Here is a 20,438-nt window from a genome sequence, read left to right on the forward strand (position 1 = left end):
CAGAGGAAGTTGGTTTAGATGCTTGTTTTTTTTTTCCCCCTCATCAATTTAAAAACAAGTGATTAAATAATTTTTCCTGGTCTGGAAACTGTCAGCAAGTTGGCCTCCAATATGTTATTGTTGTGTTCACTGTTTTTAAAAGGTGTGGGGAAATGTAGAGGATGGAGACTTCTCAGCTGAGCTGGTGACACACAGCTCAGAGTTCTTTGAAGTGGCATGCCATCCTGATTCTCACACACAAACACACATCCTCTTGTACGTGCCGGCTCTGACTTGACCTGCTGCAGACAGTAGAGCCGTAGATGCGGCACATTACCTCAGCAAGAAACCCGCAGCACAGAGTAAACCAGACATGAAATGGAATCCTTGTGTTGTCAGTTTAGCATGTACAGTGGCTTATCTTTCACATGTGATGGAAATCCACATCATCTTACTGTCAAGAACAGCCCAGCGTGCATGTTGTGGTTAGTGCGGTTGCTTTGATTACGTTTTTCTGATAAATTTTCTTTAGGTCCCTGTAACAAAGGTGTGCTTCTTGGAGAAACATGTTTTGATCTTTAAAGCTGAGTTGCACAAGGAAGTGTCACTATACATTTAGTATAGTGCAAGTTATAAATACTGGAAAGCAAAGTGAGGGGCCTTTCTAGAAATAATACAATGGATGGCTTTTGATTTCTCAGTTGCTACCCAAAGAACTTGTTTTTGTTTTTTGTTTTTAAGAAAAGCTGCTTTTTTTTCTTGGTTTCAAGCTTTAATAAATAAATTATTTTGGAGAACAGCTTATGAATTCAGGCTCTCAGTGGCTCCTCTGTAATTCTCAGACTATGAGACCTGAGCTGATGGCAGTCAGACCACCTGTTGCTGGATTGTTTTTCAAGATTGTTCTCTGTGAATGAGGCTGCATGTTTAGGCTCATTGTGGTGCTACAAAATGAATTTGGCAGCTATCAGATGCCTCATTAATATTAATAATAGTAATAATAAGTCATAGTTATTGTTATTATTAACAGTTTTTGTGCTAATATTCTGCCATGAAACACTGTGATATTCATCTTATATGCAGTTATACAGTGAGTAGTTATAGTAGAATAGGATCGTACTGTGACAACCACATGCTTTGTGTGGCACTTTTGTCATTTGCAGAACATAACCTAATATGGTTATGTCCTTTTTCAGCAAGTACCCAGTTGTGCAATATGTGGGGAACAGCTCTTAATATTGTGTTTGTGAAATCCGTCACAACATGATCAGAGCTCACACCGATGTCTTTCCAGTGAACGATGCAGAAAGGTTGCCAGGAAGAATATCCATACTGTGCCTACAAAGTGACATGTCATGCACTGTGTCCTTTTACTAATCGTGTCATGCCAAGAAGGTGGACTAATAACTCATAATTGAGTCTGTCACTTTCTATCTAAAGGGTATCAGTCTTTGAAGGATCTAAATTTGGTGCATGTGTGTGTAGAAATATTCTTTGCAAACATGCTGAATCTTAATTATTCTAAAAATAATGAATCATAGCTGGTCTATTTGACATCTGACTGCTGTTTCCTTTTCTTCTTGAAGATGCTTTTGTTTCCTCACATAGCTTCATGATTTCTAAACAGACTTTGTTTTTCTATTAATTAAAAAAAAAAAAAAAAGTACGAGTTTGGTGTGGAATAATCTGACTGGCCTGTACAGAACCCTGACCTCCCTTAACCCCATCAAAATCACCTCTGAGAAAATATTGAACAGAAATTGCAAGTCAAGCCTCTTGTCCAACACCACTGTTGGGGGGTGGGCAATCATTCCCAGAGACACATTCCAAAATGTCATAGAAAGCCTTCCCAGAAGAGCGGAAGACATCATAGGTGCTCTGCCTACGGATGTAGGATGGGATGTCATAAAACCTCCTGTAGGTGCAATGTGAAGGTGACCGTTTTTGTCCATATAGTGAAGCGGCAAACTGACTGAACTTTCAATATGCACTTGCAGCCTTAGAACCAGTCTTATAAGAGGTACCTTCCCTTTGATTAATTGCCTCGTGATCGAGTACCGAAACCTCTGAATAAATGTTTTTTTTTTCCAGGGTGCGGAACACATATGCGTCTGTGTGCACTGTTTGTTATTTTCCTATACACGTGATCTATGAAACAGATGAGTGAAAGACTTTTTTTGTTTATATTTCCGTCAACAAAATCAGACACCCATGCATCTGTGAAAATGTTCTATTCACTGAAAACACCATGAAACTTAATTTTCAAAGATTCCACACAGCCGTATTTCATTTGCCCAAGGAACAGATATTTTAATTGCTTTCTTTATTGTGACCTGCTGTTCGTGAGCATGCCTGTACAATATTCAGAGATGTTGCATTCTGCTCAATGCCATGCTTTAGGTGGATGTGAATATTTAGTGTAAAAGAGTACCAGCGTGATACTTGTGAAAATGATTCTTCAGTTTTTCTCAGCCTGCTTTGAAGCTACTGCTGTCTGAAAGTCCACTCATTACATAACAACCAGATGTGATCTTAATCGGTTTACGTGGAACCGATTCCAGAGCTCTTTGGGGGGCGGGGGGTGACTGAAGTGTGAATCTGCAAGCATCTTTAAAAAAATCGAAATAAAAAAAGCACTGACCACAACACTGCTGACAAACTGCTTTTTGCACAGGTCAAAAAAATAGCAATGCCCTGTTAGAACAAAGTTATGAATGATATCTTTTTGCAAGGTACTGTCATTGCTGAATTGATACTATTCATCCCACGTTGAGTCAGCAAGTGACTGACGAAATGTCCTGGAGTAGTTTCAGTGCAGCCCTGAGTCAGGTCTGGAACCTCACTGATGCTTGTGAGTTTGTTTTGTAGATGCTTCACTTTCAAAAAAACAGTCAAAGATACTACAGTACACAGGTGTCTGTGTACAGTTTCTTCTTCTTTATTTGCAGTTCAGATCATTGACTGTTGTATGATGCTTTCACCACACCCTCCCCAAAATAAATCTGCAATTGCTCCCCATGACTTTGTGCTCCCTTCATTGTGACAGAGTGGTTTTAGTTTGCCTGTCAGTTTTGTTCTAAATGTGTGTGACTAAGTGAGATTACTTTTGCATGCATGCAAGTGTGCATATGCCATTGAGGGTGAGGCTGGCTAGTTGGAGTTACGGTAAGATACAGCAGTGTTGCTGCTGGTAAGTGATGTATATGGGTCACGTTTGAGGTTAGTGCATCAGCATGTTGACAGTGCAGTCTATGGTTCCTCACGTATACTGCAGGATGTGATGTATTCAGTGCTCTATTCCTTTTAATGGCAAACATAGCAGCTTTTACATATCGTGAAAGCAACTCTAAAGAGACATCTGTCATATTATTAAAGTAATTTATTTCAATTTAACAGAAGGCACAATAAATATAAAAAACACAGAATGAAACATCTTTATAAATAATTATAACAAATGTAATATTATTATAACAAAGTGTCCTTTTTTAAAAACAGCATGATAATGATTCAAAAGGATCCTAACAGAAAATTGTCCATAGGACAAATTGGTTATAACGTCTCATAAAAAATAAAGACAACAGTTCAGTAAGTCCCATACAAAAAATTCACATCTGTCAATACTTGTAAAAGTTCTGTTTCTCCCAGAGATGAGCTTCATATCTTGATTTAGGTCAGGAGGTCTTCCAGCAGAGGTTATTGTCTGTGTCGTTTAGAAGCCAGGTATGTCTCAAAGTAGTTAAACAATATGTCCAGCTCTCCCATGGCCTTGTATAGACCTCTGCTCTCCATCTGCATATGAGCAAAGACAGGTTCACTTAGTACAAATGGCAAAAAGTATAGGCATGCATATTCTTTTGAAATCAGGATTACAAATATTGCCTCACTGCATGTGTGACTTTGACACTCACCTGAGTGTAAGTAGAGTTCAGATTGTTGATGTCGAAATGTTTTTTGCAGGAGAAGTAGTTCCTCTGTAAGAAGAGCAAAAGAGACATGATGTTACTACTGGTGATCTGCATGCGGACAACATTAAGAAAAGAACCTTAAGGCGGGAACATTCAGTCTCTTCTCTTCCCTTTTTGCATAATCTGGAAGATGCACACTTGTGCATTTCAAAAATCACATGACTAATGCAGTATTAAGACTCGTTCTGTGAGCACTCACTTAAACCCGAATCAACCTGTCGCAGGGTACTTGGAAATTTTTTGGTTTAATGAATTAAGAAATTGGATATTTGTAAATGCAGAGTAGAAGCTAACTTCCTTGCAGATGATCACAAAGTCAAACGGCTATTTAAAGTAAAAATCAAAATCAATATATAACTCAATTTATAGGTGTATTTTATCAACCAAACCCTATCCACCTGACCAAACATACTTTGCAGTGATTACTTGTAAATAGTTTTATTGAATTCTGCTCGGCTTTTTTTTTTTTATTGCCATCTTTAACGACTTGAGCGAACATAACAAAAAAGTCATATGAAGCCACTGAATGGTAGTTTAAGGCATGCACTTGCGTATTCTACAGAGGATACTCGTGACCTTAAAGCAGCGCAAGGTGAATATTTACACGGTTTGTTTTGCTGTGGGAGTTAACACGTGTCAGATACTCACACACTGGGTGACATCTCTCTTCAGGGTATTGAAAATTTCTTGTATGGACTCCACGTGAGGCTTTAAGTTCTTGGTGTCTTCAGTCACTCCGGCCATGGCTGTCGGCAGAACCGTGTCCAGGTAAAATTCCAGTAAGCTGTTCATGGCGTAACAGGCAAACGGGCTCTGATGGAGCAGAACATCATCGTGGTTATTTTCATGCTTTTCTTATCAAATCCTAAACTTTTTGTGGAGAGGGTTTTTTCCCCCTCGAGAATCTTACCTTAAAGGAGTCTTCGACGGACTGATCTAGCAGCGCTGAGTCCAAGTCATCGTTTGCTTCCTGCAAAAACAGCGAAGGAGAAAAAAATAGTAAGTGCGCCGTGAGACACCCGTGCACCCACAAAGGCTGACAGGCAGAAGTGAGAAAGTGCAGCATCCCCGCTGTGGGGAAGGCTGGTGATGCTGCAAAAATGCCTGCAGAGAACGTGCTTTTACTCACGTAGAAATCTCTGATCCGTGAATAGTCCTGTCTGAGCTTCTTGAGCCTGACGGGGAAGCCCTCCACGAAACGGCAGCAGCGGTTGTTGCACATAGGAGAGCACAAAGCAGAGCTGAAGAAAGACGCGAGCGCCAGGACGCACAGGAGGACGGTCTGAGAAGTCATTCTGCTGGATAAGATGCTGAAGTGTTCTGGCTGGAATGAAGAGAATAGCTGGTCCACAGAAATGCTGATGCTCCTGCTGCTGCTGCACAAAAGGCTTTGTTGGATCTTGCTGAATTGCTCAGAAGAGAAAAATGTGTATACTAGAGCTCATCAGTTGCTTTAATTTATAGCAAAATCTGGCGAGGGAGGAGACTTACTGGAAGAGAAATGGTTAAACATGCTTCATACATGAAGGGGAATTTTTTTTTGGCCTAGAAGCAGCTAGTGTGTTGCATATGTTCTACCACTCCCATCATATGGGTTGGTATTGACATCATGGAAATAAACTCTGACATCATTTTCTGTGATCAATAATTCAATAGGTTTTTGCTTGTTTTAAAAAAAATGATTTTTCATATAGTAATAATATTGCATATATAATAAAAATGCTGCTACCACTACCAGTAATAGTAAATATAGTTATCCTTCATCACCTTATTATAATCATTATATATTTAGAATTTTTATTCAACCTGTTGCTTTTAAGTGACAAGTTTACACGCATCGACCCTACTAAGTTCCTAAAAGGAGCAGATAAAGAACTCCAAACTGATTTTTCAGTGTAAAAATTGTGTTTAAAGTCCATGAAAAGCAACGTATGACTATTCACAATAACAAAGGAAATCGAACCCCCATATGGAAATGACATGAATTGTGGTTTGAATATGATGACGCTGTGGATTCTCGCTGCATGTCAGACATACGTAATAAGAGTGCTTTTCACTTTGAGTTGGAGTTACTGCAATCTTTCTTAGATTCCATAATCCTTTCTCAGTGAACCATTTTGCATTAAAAACAATGTATATATGTTTTCAGATTTGTAATAGAGAAACCGCACCGAGAAGTGATTCAGTAATGTTGGGAGTGTAAGAGGTATTTCCCCCTTAGTACTTTTTTTGAATGGAATGTCCAGCAGTCCAGATAATTTGATATCTCCCCAATTCACACGTCGTCTTAGGCCGTGCATGTTAGGCAACACTGGCATTTGGAAAATACGCCCGTGTGTGTGGGTGTGGGGAGGGGGGGGGGGTCATTCTGTGATCGCCTCTGTGTGATAAACAGACTTTGCAGTCAGCAGACAAATGAAGGGTCAAGCTAAAGTTCATTTAACACGTGACACATACATAGTTTTGCAATAATATTGTAATAAGAGATTTAATAAAAGGGTTTCAAGTTGTTTTTGAAGGCAGAAGATTTGAAATGTCTAAATTATGGTGTAACTTTCAGTTTGTTACAAAAAATAAACAGAGCAAGGGAACATGTTATGGTTTGGGTTAGGGAGAGAAAAATCAAGAAGTGGTCAAATCTATCCACGATATCTATTATCTGTGAAATCTATAGTGTAGTCGTTAACCCATTCGCTAACGTGTAAAAGATCCCTGATTTGAGACCGAGAGCCGACAAACTCCATCCTTAGAGGGTCATGAGCTAGTGTACTCTCATTTGGTCCCATGGTTATGTCATTAAGGCCAATCCAGCGTAAAATCTATGCATGGGGCAACACCTTAGGAAGTAAGGGAACAGCTGAAGTTACTCCACGTAAAATAAATGAATCAGCAGTGACCAGTTCATGGGAAACGCCTCATACTTCACATCAGTGCATGTATGCGCTCTGCATTGTGATTTTATAATTTGTATAATTAGTTGCTTTTAAGATACTTCTGACTAGTCTGATACATCATTTTTCTGAAAATGACAAATTTTAAGTTGTTAGTCAGAATCTTTTGTCATAAGATGTTTAACCAGATAAACTCCTGAGTAATAGAAACCCACACCACACAATAAATGAGGTCTTCAGACCTGCCATTCACAGAACTGAGGTGTTATCAAGGTATGATTAGTTCAGGTTGAAATTGTGTTACTGGTATTAGTAATGCTAATCCCGTTTGCCACGAGATATACCTGAAACCATATGCAAAAGATTAGCAAAAATGATGTCATCCATTGGTTTGTGGGCTACCGTCTTCATGCCTCCAGTTAAGCATTTCACCACACCTTCCTGTTGTAGGTACTAAGTTGGAAACCTTTTTGCCTTAACTGCTTTAATTCTTCGTGGCACAGATTCAGCAAGGTGTCGGAAACATTTCTCAGAGATTTCGGTTCATATTCACTTGACAGTTATGCACATCCACGATGAGAATCTCTTGTTCCACCGCATCCCAAATGTGCTCTGTTCGACTGAGATCTTGTGATCGTGGAGGCCATTCGAGTACAGTGAACTCAAAGTCATGCTCAAGAAACCAGTTTGAGATGATTTGAGCTTTGGGACATGATAACCTCCTGAAGGTGTCTATGAGAAGATGGATACTCTGGGATCACAAAGGGATGAACATACCCAGTAAGGATCCAATAATACACCAATAATGCTCAGGTAGGCTGTGGCAGTTAAGTGATGCTAAGATGGTACTAAAGTGCGCCAAGAACATTATACGAGCAGCAGCAGCCTGACTGTTGATGCAATACCCTGCCATCCAAATGTCACAGCACAAATCTAGACTCATCACACCTGACGTTTTTCCCAATCTCACCAGTTGTGATGAGCCCATGTAAACTGTAGCCTCTTGCAACACATTCCTGTTTACGGGGAGAACATGCAAACTCCACACAGAAAGACCCTGGCCTGATGGTGGAATTAAACTCAGGACCTTCAACAGTGCTAACCACCGTGCTGCCATGCAGCCTGTAGCAAGCAAAAACTCTTCTCGAGACTGAAAAAAATCTTAACAGCAATCTAAGGCAAGGGAAATGTTACTGAAACTGAAAACACAGTGCTAAAAGGTCAAAGTATTTACTGAGGTAATAAATCAAGAGAGAAGTTGGGTCTTATTCTTTAAGGGCTAAGGCACTTTATAGTCGACTTCTCTGTTCTGGTACAGAGGTTACATCAGTCCTCCATCAGTCACATTGTAACAAGCTGTTTCCTGGTTTTGAATCAGTATGTAGCACCAAAAAAAGGAAAACCGCATACACTTTAATATAGCTGCCTTTCTCGGGTGACATTTGCATTTCTGTCTCATTTTAATATAAAATAAAGTAAACTGACAGACTTGTGACTTTCACACTAGAACGCTGCAAAATATAGATGAAAGCTACAGGCGTGAAGTTTTATCTCTTTGTTTTAGCAATATGACAATACTATGAAAAAGAATCTGCGCTGTCAGAAAGTTAACATTTTCGTTAAGCGGCGTCTTCATCTCAGTCTGTAAAAGGTAACCTGTCAAACGAAACCGCAAAGAAGTGCTTTAGCAGTGATATTTCCCACACCATACAACGGTTTTCTTCTGCCAACACATCCCTTTTCATGTCCTGTTCACAATTTGCTTCAATGAAATGGGGACAAAGCAGAGCCAGAGCTTATCTTGCATCTTGTCGCTTTGTTGTAACAGTCGGCTGGGAGGCGTATGCCTTGTAAATAATTAGGTGTCTCTGTTGTCTTTGCGCTTAACCCTTCACCTCAGTTTGCTGATGCTGTCATGCACCAGTGCTGAGAATCTGCTGTCAGCGATTTTCAGCACTTTACATGAAACTACTGCTGATATCACATCCAGTTGAAACCTAACCCACTCCTGGAACTTGACAGAAATGAGCTGATATAACAATGCGTCTGAATGTGAATTTCTTGTGCTCTGCAGACCTGATGACTTGCACTCTGTATTGTAGTTATGCCTTTCCTCAGCCTTGTGCATCACATTTTTTGTCAGTTTATCAGAAACTAACGCGTCTTTACAGTCACATTCACCACACTCCTCTTTCACTTTCACATTGTTTGTCCGTTTGAATGCGTGTGTGTGTGCGCGTATGTGTACTCTCCCCCCCCCTCATTTGTAGCACACAACTCTTCTCAGGTATGTTTCAGTTATTGTTTATATTTTGTGGCTTTGGTTATATAAACATAAACAATTGTTATGAAGTGTGAGTGTGTGTGTCTTCACTAGTTTTGTGTAGCTTTAGAAATTCTCAAAAAGGAAATGATCAGAAATGCATCTTCTATGACCAGGGTCAGTAAGTATCGTTGATACCGCCAGTCACACTCACATGGATGGGTGTGGTAACAAGTTGCATGAGATCTGATCTGACAGCTGGTAACGGGGTGGATCGATGCCTATTTTGAAGAATGCTCAGAACAGTAAAAGAGCAAATTTCTTGGAGCTTCATCTTCGTTCCCTGTAGTTGACCAACAGAGAACTACGAGTAATTCTTCAGTCACTGAACTGCCCTCCCAGCTTACTCACTGTGATGAATGTGCTCTGCTTAGTGATGGAAATGAAAAAACGAATTCATCATCATTTATTTATTTAATGCACACTTGACTGCAAACGGACTGGTGCTATTTACTCTATTTGAGCACTTGAAGTGGTTTTCACCACAGTCCTCATTCATTCACACACACATTTATACAAGTGCTTTTTGCCAATACCTAAGTGGTTTTAACCTGACACACACACACAGAATAACACATGCACATACACAAGAATACAATAATAAATAAAACGTTGTCAACAAATTTATTATTTCTGCAGAGCTGTACAAGCAGTATGAAAAACCCGTATTGGTGTGATGTGAAACTTAAGTAGCCCTGCGCTCATGCTGAGTCGTCATCTGTCAACTGGGGAAACTCTGAAATTCCCTGTGTTCAGCTGACCCGGACCTACTCACTCGTTAATCTACTTTCTGGTTTGTAACTGATATGCTTCAGTTTGATATGATCAAGAATTAGGTTTCATTCTCCATACTGTCTTTATTATTAGCGGGTTTTTTTTTTTAAAGTCAAAGTGCGTAAGCACATGCACATATTTGGTAATTTGCATATGTGCCTAAGATGGTGTTAACCGCACATAAGTAAGAACTGCTCATTGTGACAGCTCATGTTTTCCACATTCCTTTTTAATGTAGTGTATAAATGCTGAATTAGTGAAAATTAAAAATAACAGTTTCTCCGTGCATCTGTAATGATGAATCACAGTTTCACAGATTCTTATCGTTTTAATTCCATGCTTGGTCTGCTGTTCGTCAGATATTTTATTTTTTTTTATATATAAACACACTTGGTAAGTAAACTGGCTCTTACATAGCATTTTTCTACCCTATGTGAGCACTCAAGGTGCTTTATACAACATGCCTCATTCACCCAATCACTTTTTTTCTATGTGCAAATGCTTTCTATGTAACATTCACACTCTGATGGATTCATGCAATATCTTGCCCATGCAAATCTGGCTACTCCAGTCTGCATGCCAAATATGCAGACTGGCTAACCACCAACCTTCCAATCAGCAGATGACCTGCTCTCCCTTCTCAGCTACAGCCACTCCAGACAATTGAATAGATATTCTTTGAATTCCATTGTGTTTTGATATTATACCACCTTAATAATCAGAGTGAATGAATCATTAAACGATGCATGTTATTTTTGAGCACTCGAGCTGCATGGATATGGATACATGGATATATCATATATGTATTTAGAGTCCTGAAAACAAACAAAGCATGATGTACTTTTCTGGATGCAAAAATTGACTCGTTCCAAAAAGCTGATGCTGTTCATTTGGACGTGGCGTTTTTAATGGGAAAAACGTCTTGTCACGCATCCAAGTGATTTCTTCAGTCTCAGCTTGCTGCAGGTTTCCCCAACCCCAACAGTACATAAGAGGTGTAAACTGCTGGTGTGAATAGACTGCAAAGTCCTGGCCTGAGGAGGTAGGTCTTCTGTGTTGTGCCATCTGCTTAGCCAGAGGTTGTTTGGCTTCTCTGATGTATAAATCACTGTAATCCTCCTGACAGCGTGCACAATATTACTCTGTTTCTGCCGGGGGACCGGATCCTTGGGTTGGAGCAATGTTTGACACAACGAGTATTGGGATTCGGTCCCCTAACACAAACAGTGTGATTTTGAAGTGGATCAAATGCAGCCACAGGGCAATATTATATCCGGTTTAGGGATCTCTGATCAATGCAAAAAAAAAAGAGAGAAAAAAATGCCTATTTAGTGTGTTCCTCTTTAATTCTCAGCAATGCAAAATAAAACAAAACATGGGAATCTTTGACAGTTTACAAATCAGGAAGGCAGGCTTAGTCATCTCAGCATGCTGACCTAATCAAATATATTCTTGAAAGGCACAAAAGCTAGGCTGCTTACGTACGAAAACAGAAACCAACGAATGCAAAGCAGCTCCTGAATAAGCTCTAGTATGCCCACATTTTACTGGCTTTAACAGTAAAAAAAAACCAACAACTTAAAAATCAACTTAAGTTGCACAAACTGCAGTAGAGGCCAGTGCATCACATTTCTGATGTCTGCATGTCTCTTAACTTGGAGATCCAGTTAGAAAAATCAGTAAAATAGCTTTCAGGCTAGTGTGCAGGTTAGTGTTACAAAACAATATAATGCTGGGTTAGTGTTATTTGGAAATACTACTCACACTTGGATCTGTCAAAAGTTCAATTTCTTGAGCCTGATGAAAAGGCCCTCTGGAGAGAGACCATGATGGACAGGAGGAAACACCAAAGAGAGGTGGACTTCAGAGAGCAGAAATACTGTGTGAGACTTCCAAAGAGGTGCTTGCTGAATGTTAGAAGTCATCCCGCTTGTCTTAATGTCTAGCAAAATGGGACAGATATGAGGGGGAGGAGACTTACTGGAAAGGAAATGGTTAAACCTGCGTGGGTTTTTTTTTTGTAAATGGTAGCTATGCACATGGGGTCTCATGCTCTCACGCTGACCTGTGTTCTGTCAGTGTAGGAATGTTCCAGAAATGCAGTCTATTTCATTCATTAAAGACACAGATGCTTTCACCCAATAACACTTGGAGGGATGCAACAGTCTTTTTATCTGCTTGAATGAAAAAAATACTGCTTGACTTTAGACAGGGCAGAAGTTAGCAGCCGGACTTTTATCCAGAATTAAGCTGCACGAGTGCATAATTTCACTGTTATTGTCTTTATATGTGCAACTGAAAGAGCAAAGCAGGAAGACTCTGGAATGATCTGCCAGAATTTACTGAATCATTGACCTACATAATAATAGCATCAATAGCATTGTCAGACCCATTAAACTACCAAAGATAGAAGCAACTACTTAATATTGTAGGGTCTTTACCTTCCAATTTAAAGCACCTTGAGGTGACTCTTGTTGTGATTTGGTTTTATATAAATAAACCTGAATTGAACTGAATTTTAAAAAAATTATCAGAAATTGTGCCCATCCAGTCGTTCTCTTCTGCTTATCTTTATCAGGGTCACGGAAGGGCTTGAGCCCGGCCCGGCTAACACAGGGTCACCAGTCTGTCGCAGGGAGAAAATGGTTTTCATTAAATTCAGTAAAGCACGTTGTATTAGTTTACATGTTAATTGTAACTTGTGGCTTGAGTCTGATGACACTCTGGTTTTTGCTATGACACAGAGACAAGAGTTTTCTAGTTTTTCTATAGAGAAGTGGTTAGGTATATATATATATATATATAGGGATGGGTATCGTTTAGGTTTTATCCGATACCGGTGCCAAATCGGTACTTTTGAAACGGTGCCGGTGCTCAAACGGTGCTCAAACCGGTGCTTAAAGAATGGAGAACACAAAATTGGTCCAAAAACCTCTCATATTCAGCTGGTTTTTTGTAAAAAGATAACAATGTTAGCCTTTTCTGCAGCTATGGGGCATATATGGTATCACTCTTAGCTGGAAGCAGTGCTTAAACAATGGAAAAAATACAAACTTTGTCCAAAAACCTCTCATGTTTAGCTGTTTCCCTCTTTTTCTTTGGTCATTTTAGCCTTTTTGGCCAGGGTGAAGGGAGTATCTGCCATCAAACAAGAAGACAGCCGCATGTAGCTATGATGATGTTTGCTAGTTCACCTTACATGCATTAATGTAATAACGTGGTTAGCCTACTCAACGTAAATTACACACAAACAACATTAAGCTACTCACGCAGAGAAGAACGGCTGCTGCTGCCATCAAATACGGCGCATTTCTCGGCTTTTAAAAAAAAAAACGCTATGCGTTGCCAGGTGTTTCATCGGATTTGAGGTGTTACCTCCTTTGACAGTATCACAGTATCAGCTTAAAGCACTTGTTGCAGGCTGCTGAGTTTGCATATTTTGCTGTGAAGTACAGCCAGACTTTTGACCGCTTCGCCTTGGGCATTTTTAATCTGTAGCTCTGCATAAAAGAACGTACGTACCTGGCCCCGCCTACTATCCTCGGAAACGTAAAATGATTGGCTAGAAGTGTATCACAGCTCAGGAAAAAAAGCACCGAAATAAAGCACCGAAATGTGCGCTGCTTTTCGGTCTGGTTACTACCGTTTATGTCAGAACCGGTGCCATCATGGCACCGGACACCGGTACCCATCCCTATATATATATATATATATATATATATGTATATATATATATATATATATATATATATATATATATATATATATACATATATATGTATATATATATATATATATATTAGGGGTGCAACGATATTCGTATCGATATTGAACCGTTCGATACAGTGCTTTCGGTTCGGTACGCATATGTATCGAACAATACAAAATTTTTAATTTATTTTATCAACTTTCCTTCTGACGATGCTGTCTGTGTTGAGCGCTCAGTGAATCTGCGTTCGACTACTCCGCAGCCTAGGCGGAGTAGTCGAATGCAGATTCACTGAGCGCTCAACACAGACAGCATCGTCAGAAGGAAGAGCGCAGGGCAAGCTAGCAAGACAGAAGTTAAGCTCTCCTTGCAACATGGACCTCCCCCACCCTCATTCAGATCTGGCGTTTGGAATTATTTTGGTTTTCATGGGACGTATGACCCTGAAGGTAAGCGAGTCATGCACTAAAGTAAAACAGTATGTTGGATGTGCCATGCAATGCTCAATTACATGGGTGGGAACTAGTGTGTTAGCGCAGTTAGCTCGTTAACGTGTTGGCCGTCTAGCCCCATGCACAGGGCGATCGGCGGTAGCTCGTTAACGGAGATTTGCCGTGTTGTGGCGTTAAGGTCATTTCAACGAGATTAACCTGAAAGCACTAGTGGGAACACAACGAATATGACTGCACATTTACGCCGACATCATCCTAGTGCAAAGACAAGTGGAAGCAGAAAAAAAACAAGCAAGCATGCTACTAACTTTAGCCGAGTCATTTAGACAGCTGTTAGCACATGATTCTCCTTATATGTTTAATATGCTGCTGAGAATATAGCCCAGAAGAAGCGGATAGTATAGCTTTTATTTTGGAAAGAGACATTTCTCTGTAATAAACTCTCTTTTCCAAAGATGAGTGATTCCTCAATCAGATACAGGGCTCACAATATTGCTAGCCCGACGTCCCGGGGCTAGCGATCTTTTCAGTCGGGCTACCAAAATCTATCTCTTCCCTGCCCGTCGGGCTATTGTAGGAAGGAAAAATATATGTCAATGCTTTTGCATTCTTTCAGAAATGTAGCTGGGTAATTATGTCATTGGCATCGGTGAGCCACTGTCAATATGTGACATATTGAAGTCGCGTTTGAATTTGCGCTTGTTTTTTTGCTTTCACTTTGCAATGACAGCACTGATCTGTGAGTGATGATAATTTGTGCACCAATTCCTCTGACATCGTCTTATTAATTGGTAGCTTACTATGCAAACATGACAAGTGAAATCTCCCGCAGCAAGCTTAAACTTGTGAGAGGTTGATCGCGCAGAGAATCGCTGAGCTGTGAGTGCGTGTGTAAAAGCAGCAGGATATATATTTTAGTTCTGCTGAGCCAAATAAGACAGGTCAGGGTGAAGAAGTGACAGCCAAAGAAAAGCTTACCACAAAACGGAGAAGTTATGACAAATCAGACTATAAGGCAAAAAGAAAGTGCAGCTTTATGGTTTCATGGACAAAAGAATTTCTGTGGCTGCAATATGACGAGCTAAATAACCAGGGCTGCACATAAGTGGTCCGCAGGTGCGCATTCGCTGTCAAAATAAAAAACACGCACAAGGGTTAGGGTTAAATTTAAAAACTGTACTTTTGAGTTAAAATATATATTTATAATTTTAATAAATGACAAATTAAAAAGGCATGAACATTTTTTTTGTATCGAAAAAATATCGAACCGTGACACCAAAGTATCGAACCGAACCGTGAATTTTGTGTATCGTTGCACCCCTAATATATATATATATATATATATATATATATATATATATATATATATATACACACACAGTGATCCACAGTGACTCAGTCACAATCTTTTTCAATAACATATAAGTTTAAAAGTTTCTGAAAGTCCCCCCTCCCTCCAAGAGTACCTAACCACTTCTCTATAGAAAAACTAGAAAACTCTTGTCTCTGTGTCATAGCAAAAACCAGAGTGTCATCAGACTCAAGCCACAAGTTACGATTATATATATATATATATATATATATATATATATATATATATACATCCATCCATCCATCCATTCGCTTCCGCTTATCCTTTTCAGGGTCGCGGGGGGAGCTGGAGCCTATCCCAGCTGTCATAGGGCGAAAGGCGGGGTACACCCTGGACAGGTTGCCAGTCTGTCGCAGGGCTAACACACAGGGACAGACAACCATTCACACTCACTTGTACATTCACACCTAGTGACAATTTGGATTAATCAATTAACCTATCCCCACAAGCTGCATGTCTTTGGACGGTGGGAGGAAGCCGGAGTACCCGGAGAGAACCCACGCAAACACGGGGAGAACATGGAAACTCCACACAGAAAGACCCCGGCCTGATGGTGGAATTGAACTCAGGACCTTCTTGCTGTGCAGCAACAGTGCTAACTACCATGCCACCGTGCTGCCCTATATATATATACATATATACATATACACACATATATATATACATACATATACACACATATATATATACACACATATATATATATATATATATATATATACATATACATAAAGTCACTTATTAATAAATAGCTAAAAAAGAAACGTGCAGTTGTAGCAGTAAACAGTGTGTTAAGTGGATGCGTTGTACAGGGAGATGGCCACAGGCAGGAAAGATTTCCTGTCGTTCAGTGGTGCTTTGGTACTCTCAGTCTCTCACTGAACGTGCTCCTGTGACTGACCAGCATGTCATGGAGTGGGTGGGAGGTGTTGTCCAACATTGTCTTTATTTTGGACAACATCCGCCTCTCCGACACCACCTTGAGAGAGTCCAGCTCCATCCCCAAAACATTACTGGCCTTACGGATCAGTTTATCGAGTCTGTTGACATCTGCTACCCTCAGCCTGCTCCCCCAGCATGCAACAGCATAGAGGATCGCACTGGCCACAACAGACTCGTAGAAAATCCTGAGCATTTTCTGGCAGATGTTGAAGGACCTCAGTCGCCTCAAAAATAGAGACGACTCTGGCCCTTCCTGTAAAGTGCTGTGGTGTTTTTAGCCCAGTCCAGTTTATTGTCAATGTGTACTCCAAGGTATTTATAGTCCTCCACAATGTCAACATTGACCCCCTGGATTGAAACAGGGGTCAAGTGTTTCCTGGTCTTCCTGAAGTCCACGATCAGTTCCTTGGTCTTTGCCACGTTGAGCTGCAGATGATTCTGCTCACACCACGTGACAAAGGAGTCGACCACAGCCCGATACTCTGTCTCATCATCCCTGCTGATGCATCCAACCACCGCAGAGTCATCAGAAAACTTCTGAAGATGGCAGGTCTCTGTGCAGTGGCTGAAGTCTGTGGTGTAGAGGGTGAAGAGGAAGGGGGAGACAGCAGGAGAGCATGTGGGAACAAAAGACTCTAGAAAAACCCCCAAAACAAATTAAAATGTGTGTTGTGTTTCGTTGTGTCTGTATATAAAGGAAGGAGTGAAAAGAAAATCCCTCCTCAGGAGCCCCGTCAGTTTCTTCCCCCACCTTGATGAGTCCTCAGGTTGATTTGTTTAAAGTATATTACTGGTGTTAGAAATGCTAAATGAATTGAACTGAACTGAATTTGTCATGAGACGTACGGTTCTATATGCAAGAGATGGATGCAGTTTGGTTGGGCTTTTACTGCACTGTCTTGGCATTTTACACCATTTGGCTGTGAAGGTATCTGCTGTGACTGGTTGGGAGTGAGGGGAGGAAGACGGGACAAAAAACATGTATTGAGGTGTTATTTTGGTCATATTTGTTACGCCTCTTTGAAGTCTAACAAGTCACACACAAGTCTATATGGTCACAGGGATTTTTGCATGGACCCTAGAGGACTTGCAAAGGATAATCACGGTGTTTTAGTTCATCTGAATGCAGAACAAGACGATTTTAGATGAAATGTAAACTGAAAACAAACTGTTACAAGCTCAAAATATTTAACTTAAGTGAAGAGTAGGGTCATTTTCTTGAGGACTTCTACAGAGTTCCACTTTTCTTGCATCCAGAGGATTTTTCATGTTTAAGCAAGTTTAAAGCACTTCCATTCTTGCTTCTCTTTTCAGACCATATTAGTCTATTAGAGTTTTTAACAATTTGTTCCTTATTTTTGAAACAGCATGTTACAAAATGCAAACCACACAAAGTTTAACACAGCACAGTAACCATAAAAATGAATTCCTGACTTTGACTTAAAAGATGTATGCGATTTCATAATACTACCAAAATGCATCTGTGCCAGGAGTTAAAAAAAAAAGTTTGTCAATGTTTCACACCACCCTGTTAAATGTAACTGACAACTTAAACAGTGCCAAATCTTTCCCCTTCACACTTTGCTTTACTGAAAAAAAAAGAGCGAATCTTATCTTGCATCTGCCTGTTCTGCATATTTCAGATGTTTCGTTGTAAGTTTTGGTCTGAACCCTTCACCCCTTCAAAACTCAGTTTCTAATCCTGTCACACACGAGTGCTGTCAGGTGCTGAGAATCTGCCATCAGCGATTTTTAGCACAGTGCCTGAAACCAGATGATGCTGATATAATATCCAGCTGAATAAGTCCAACGTTGTAGCTCTGTACTAAACTGAAGTGTGATGAATGTCAGCAGCCATTTGCAGTCCTCTGTTCTGTGTATGTTCTGTTATGTTTTCGTTGTCTCGGCAAGGTGCGGTTTCTAAGTCATCAATTTCCTCGTTCTCGGTTTGTCAAATTTTCGTATCTGCCTTGATTGTTATCCGCAGTGTTAAGTCACCTCCACACCCTAACGAGGGTGCTTGCTAGTGAAATAGTGGCCCACGCCGCCCACCACTGAGGGTCTTCATGAGCTTTTGTAATACTTCCAAGGAAACAGAATTGAACAGAAACCAGCATTTCCCTAAATGGTGAAGAATGGTGATTGCAAAAGCACTAGCAGCCTGTTAGGAGATATGTTTGAGTATGACATGTTTTAGATTGGAACATTTGATCCTGACTCTTTGCAACCCATCACAATCAGTTTGGTTAAGTCAAATAATACCTTCACCATGCTTGGGATGAGTGATCGGAACTGCTGGCATAAATCGTGATACATCCGTCTGCAATATCCGTCAAACTTTTTTTTGACCTGGTCTGAACCATCAAGAAAAAAAGGAACAGAGTGAGAAAGACGTAGAAGGGAGCTGATGAATCAAATGAGAAACGACATTCTGAAAACTGTTTCGAGAAAGCTTTCTAGGAACAGAGGGTGAGAGTTTCTTTGGCCATCCGCAAACTCCTCTCTGTGGTTGCTGCGAACTCTGTAAATATCCATACACTGTGTAAGTAATTTATCTGTACCATTAGGTGTGGAAAAGGGTTATTACAGATTTCTGTTGAGGAGTAGGGGCAGAAAGCAAATTCATGTTCCCAAATCATTTCTGAATACTGATAAGATTGTCATGGGTTTGTTTGATGCAGTGACTTATTGGTGATATTAATATTTTGTTCTATTAGATTTAGTTTTAGCTGTGGGCTGTGGGCCAAACGATACTGGAGGAGGTGAGTGAGTCCTTTGTGTTGCTATAAGGAAAAGTGGCTGGGATTGTTGTGCAGTCGTTAATCAGGATTGTGGATATTTGTGTCTATATGATGTTAGTGATGAACCACCACATTGTTGGATTAAAGCTCTTCATTGGATGTTGACTGCCTTTTATTCTGTTCTCTCTATCAAGATGATCCCACACTTGTCCAATATCATTGTGGTCTGAGCTGTGGGGAGGCCAATCCATGCCTGACAGTGTTCCATTGTGTGTTTGGTATCACTTTCATGTTGAAAATCGAAGCCAGTGTGAGTCAGATGGTTTCTAAATGGGATCAAAACCAGATCAAACTTTCCCGCTTTCATAATTCCATCAATTTTGATAAGATTCCCAGTACAGCTGGCTGAAATCAAATTTTACAATTAGATTAATCAGTTGGTGAGAAGCACTGTTGGCACTAATCTTCAGTCCAGTTCTTGTGTTATTTGGTACTTCAGCCTGTTTCCCCTCCTTAAGAATAGTTTCTTTACAGTGGATATAAATAAATGTTCTCATACATTGTTGTAAGTATCAACAGTCCAATCACTTATATATCAGTTGGCTAACATTTTCTGAAACTGAGCACATAGATTCATGTCTAAGTAAAAGATCTGTACAATATGATCCTACACATCATGTACTTATCTCATTTTCATTTTTCAGCAGATTGTGACACCAGAAGAGGAAAACTTGGCCACAAGTTTCGAAGAAAGATAGTACAACATTTTAGCTAGAACTTCCTAACTTAGGTTTCACTTTTACTCCAAATGAACCTTTATCAGCAAAGTGAAAAAAAATGCAAGCAGCACCATTTATGGATTCACAGAACATGAGAATTTCAGTAAGTAGGTGTTCATTTTTCCCCCTGTGCTTCTTTTTAACATACCTTCTGAGGTGTTATTGTTCCTGTGTAAGACATGATTACATGTATAGTCTGTTACAGGTCTGTTGCTTCTGCTGCTGCAGTGATTAATGATCAGAGGAAGCAATTTCCTTTGTAATATTTGTCACAACAGTCACAGTATTGGCAAATATTCAAGCAGCTAGTAATCAGATGTCTGTTCAGACAGAGCCAAAGGGCTTGCTACACATCCGCTCTTATTCGTGAAAGCATGTGTGTGAGATAATGTCCCTCAATTAATTCTTTTTGCAGAAGTGACAGGCGTATTTGTTCTCAGGTGATTTATTGGGGCAAATAGGCCCAGTCATACAGTATTACAGGCATAAAACAAACCGCGCATTAAGAAGC

General features: G+C 40.1%; 1 protein-coding gene across 2 annotated transcripts; it reads right to left on the bottom strand.

The window, feature by feature from the left end:
* Nucleotides 1-3,449: 3,449 nt before the first annotated feature.
* il10 (interleukin 10) lies at nucleotides 3,450-5,357 on the bottom strand. 2 transcript variants are annotated; one of them, XM_086294197.1, is made up of 5 exons: nucleotides 5,074-5,357; nucleotides 4,855-4,914; nucleotides 4,593-4,757; nucleotides 3,888-3,950; nucleotides 3,450-3,768 (listed from the first exon to the last, which is right to left on the bottom strand). In XM_086294197.1, exons 1-5 carry the CDS (start codon nucleotides 5,236-5,238, stop codon nucleotides 3,673-3,675), a joined length of 549 nt encoding a protein of 182 aa, XP_086150323.1. In that variant the 5' UTR covers nucleotides 5,239-5,357; the 3' UTR covers nucleotides 3,450-3,672. The 2 variants fall into 2 exon arrangements, with proteins under 2 accessions (XP_086150323.1, XP_086150322.1); XM_086294196.1 differs by having other exon boundaries at nucleotides 4,855-5,342.
* Between the last annotated feature and the right edge of the window lie 15,081 nt (nucleotides 5,358-20,438).

The sequence above is a fragment of the Aulonocara sp. 'chitande type north' Nkhata Bay genome, linkage group LG5 (genome assembly GCF_057382095.1).
Source record: "Aulonocara sp. 'chitande type north' Nkhata Bay isolate Kocher_YH1m ecotype deep benthic linkage group LG5, A_spYH_male_GT1.1, whole genome shotgun sequence".
Taxonomy (NCBI): domain Eukaryota; kingdom Metazoa; phylum Chordata; class Actinopteri; order Cichliformes; family Cichlidae; genus Aulonocara; species Aulonocara sp. 'chitande type north' Nkhata Bay.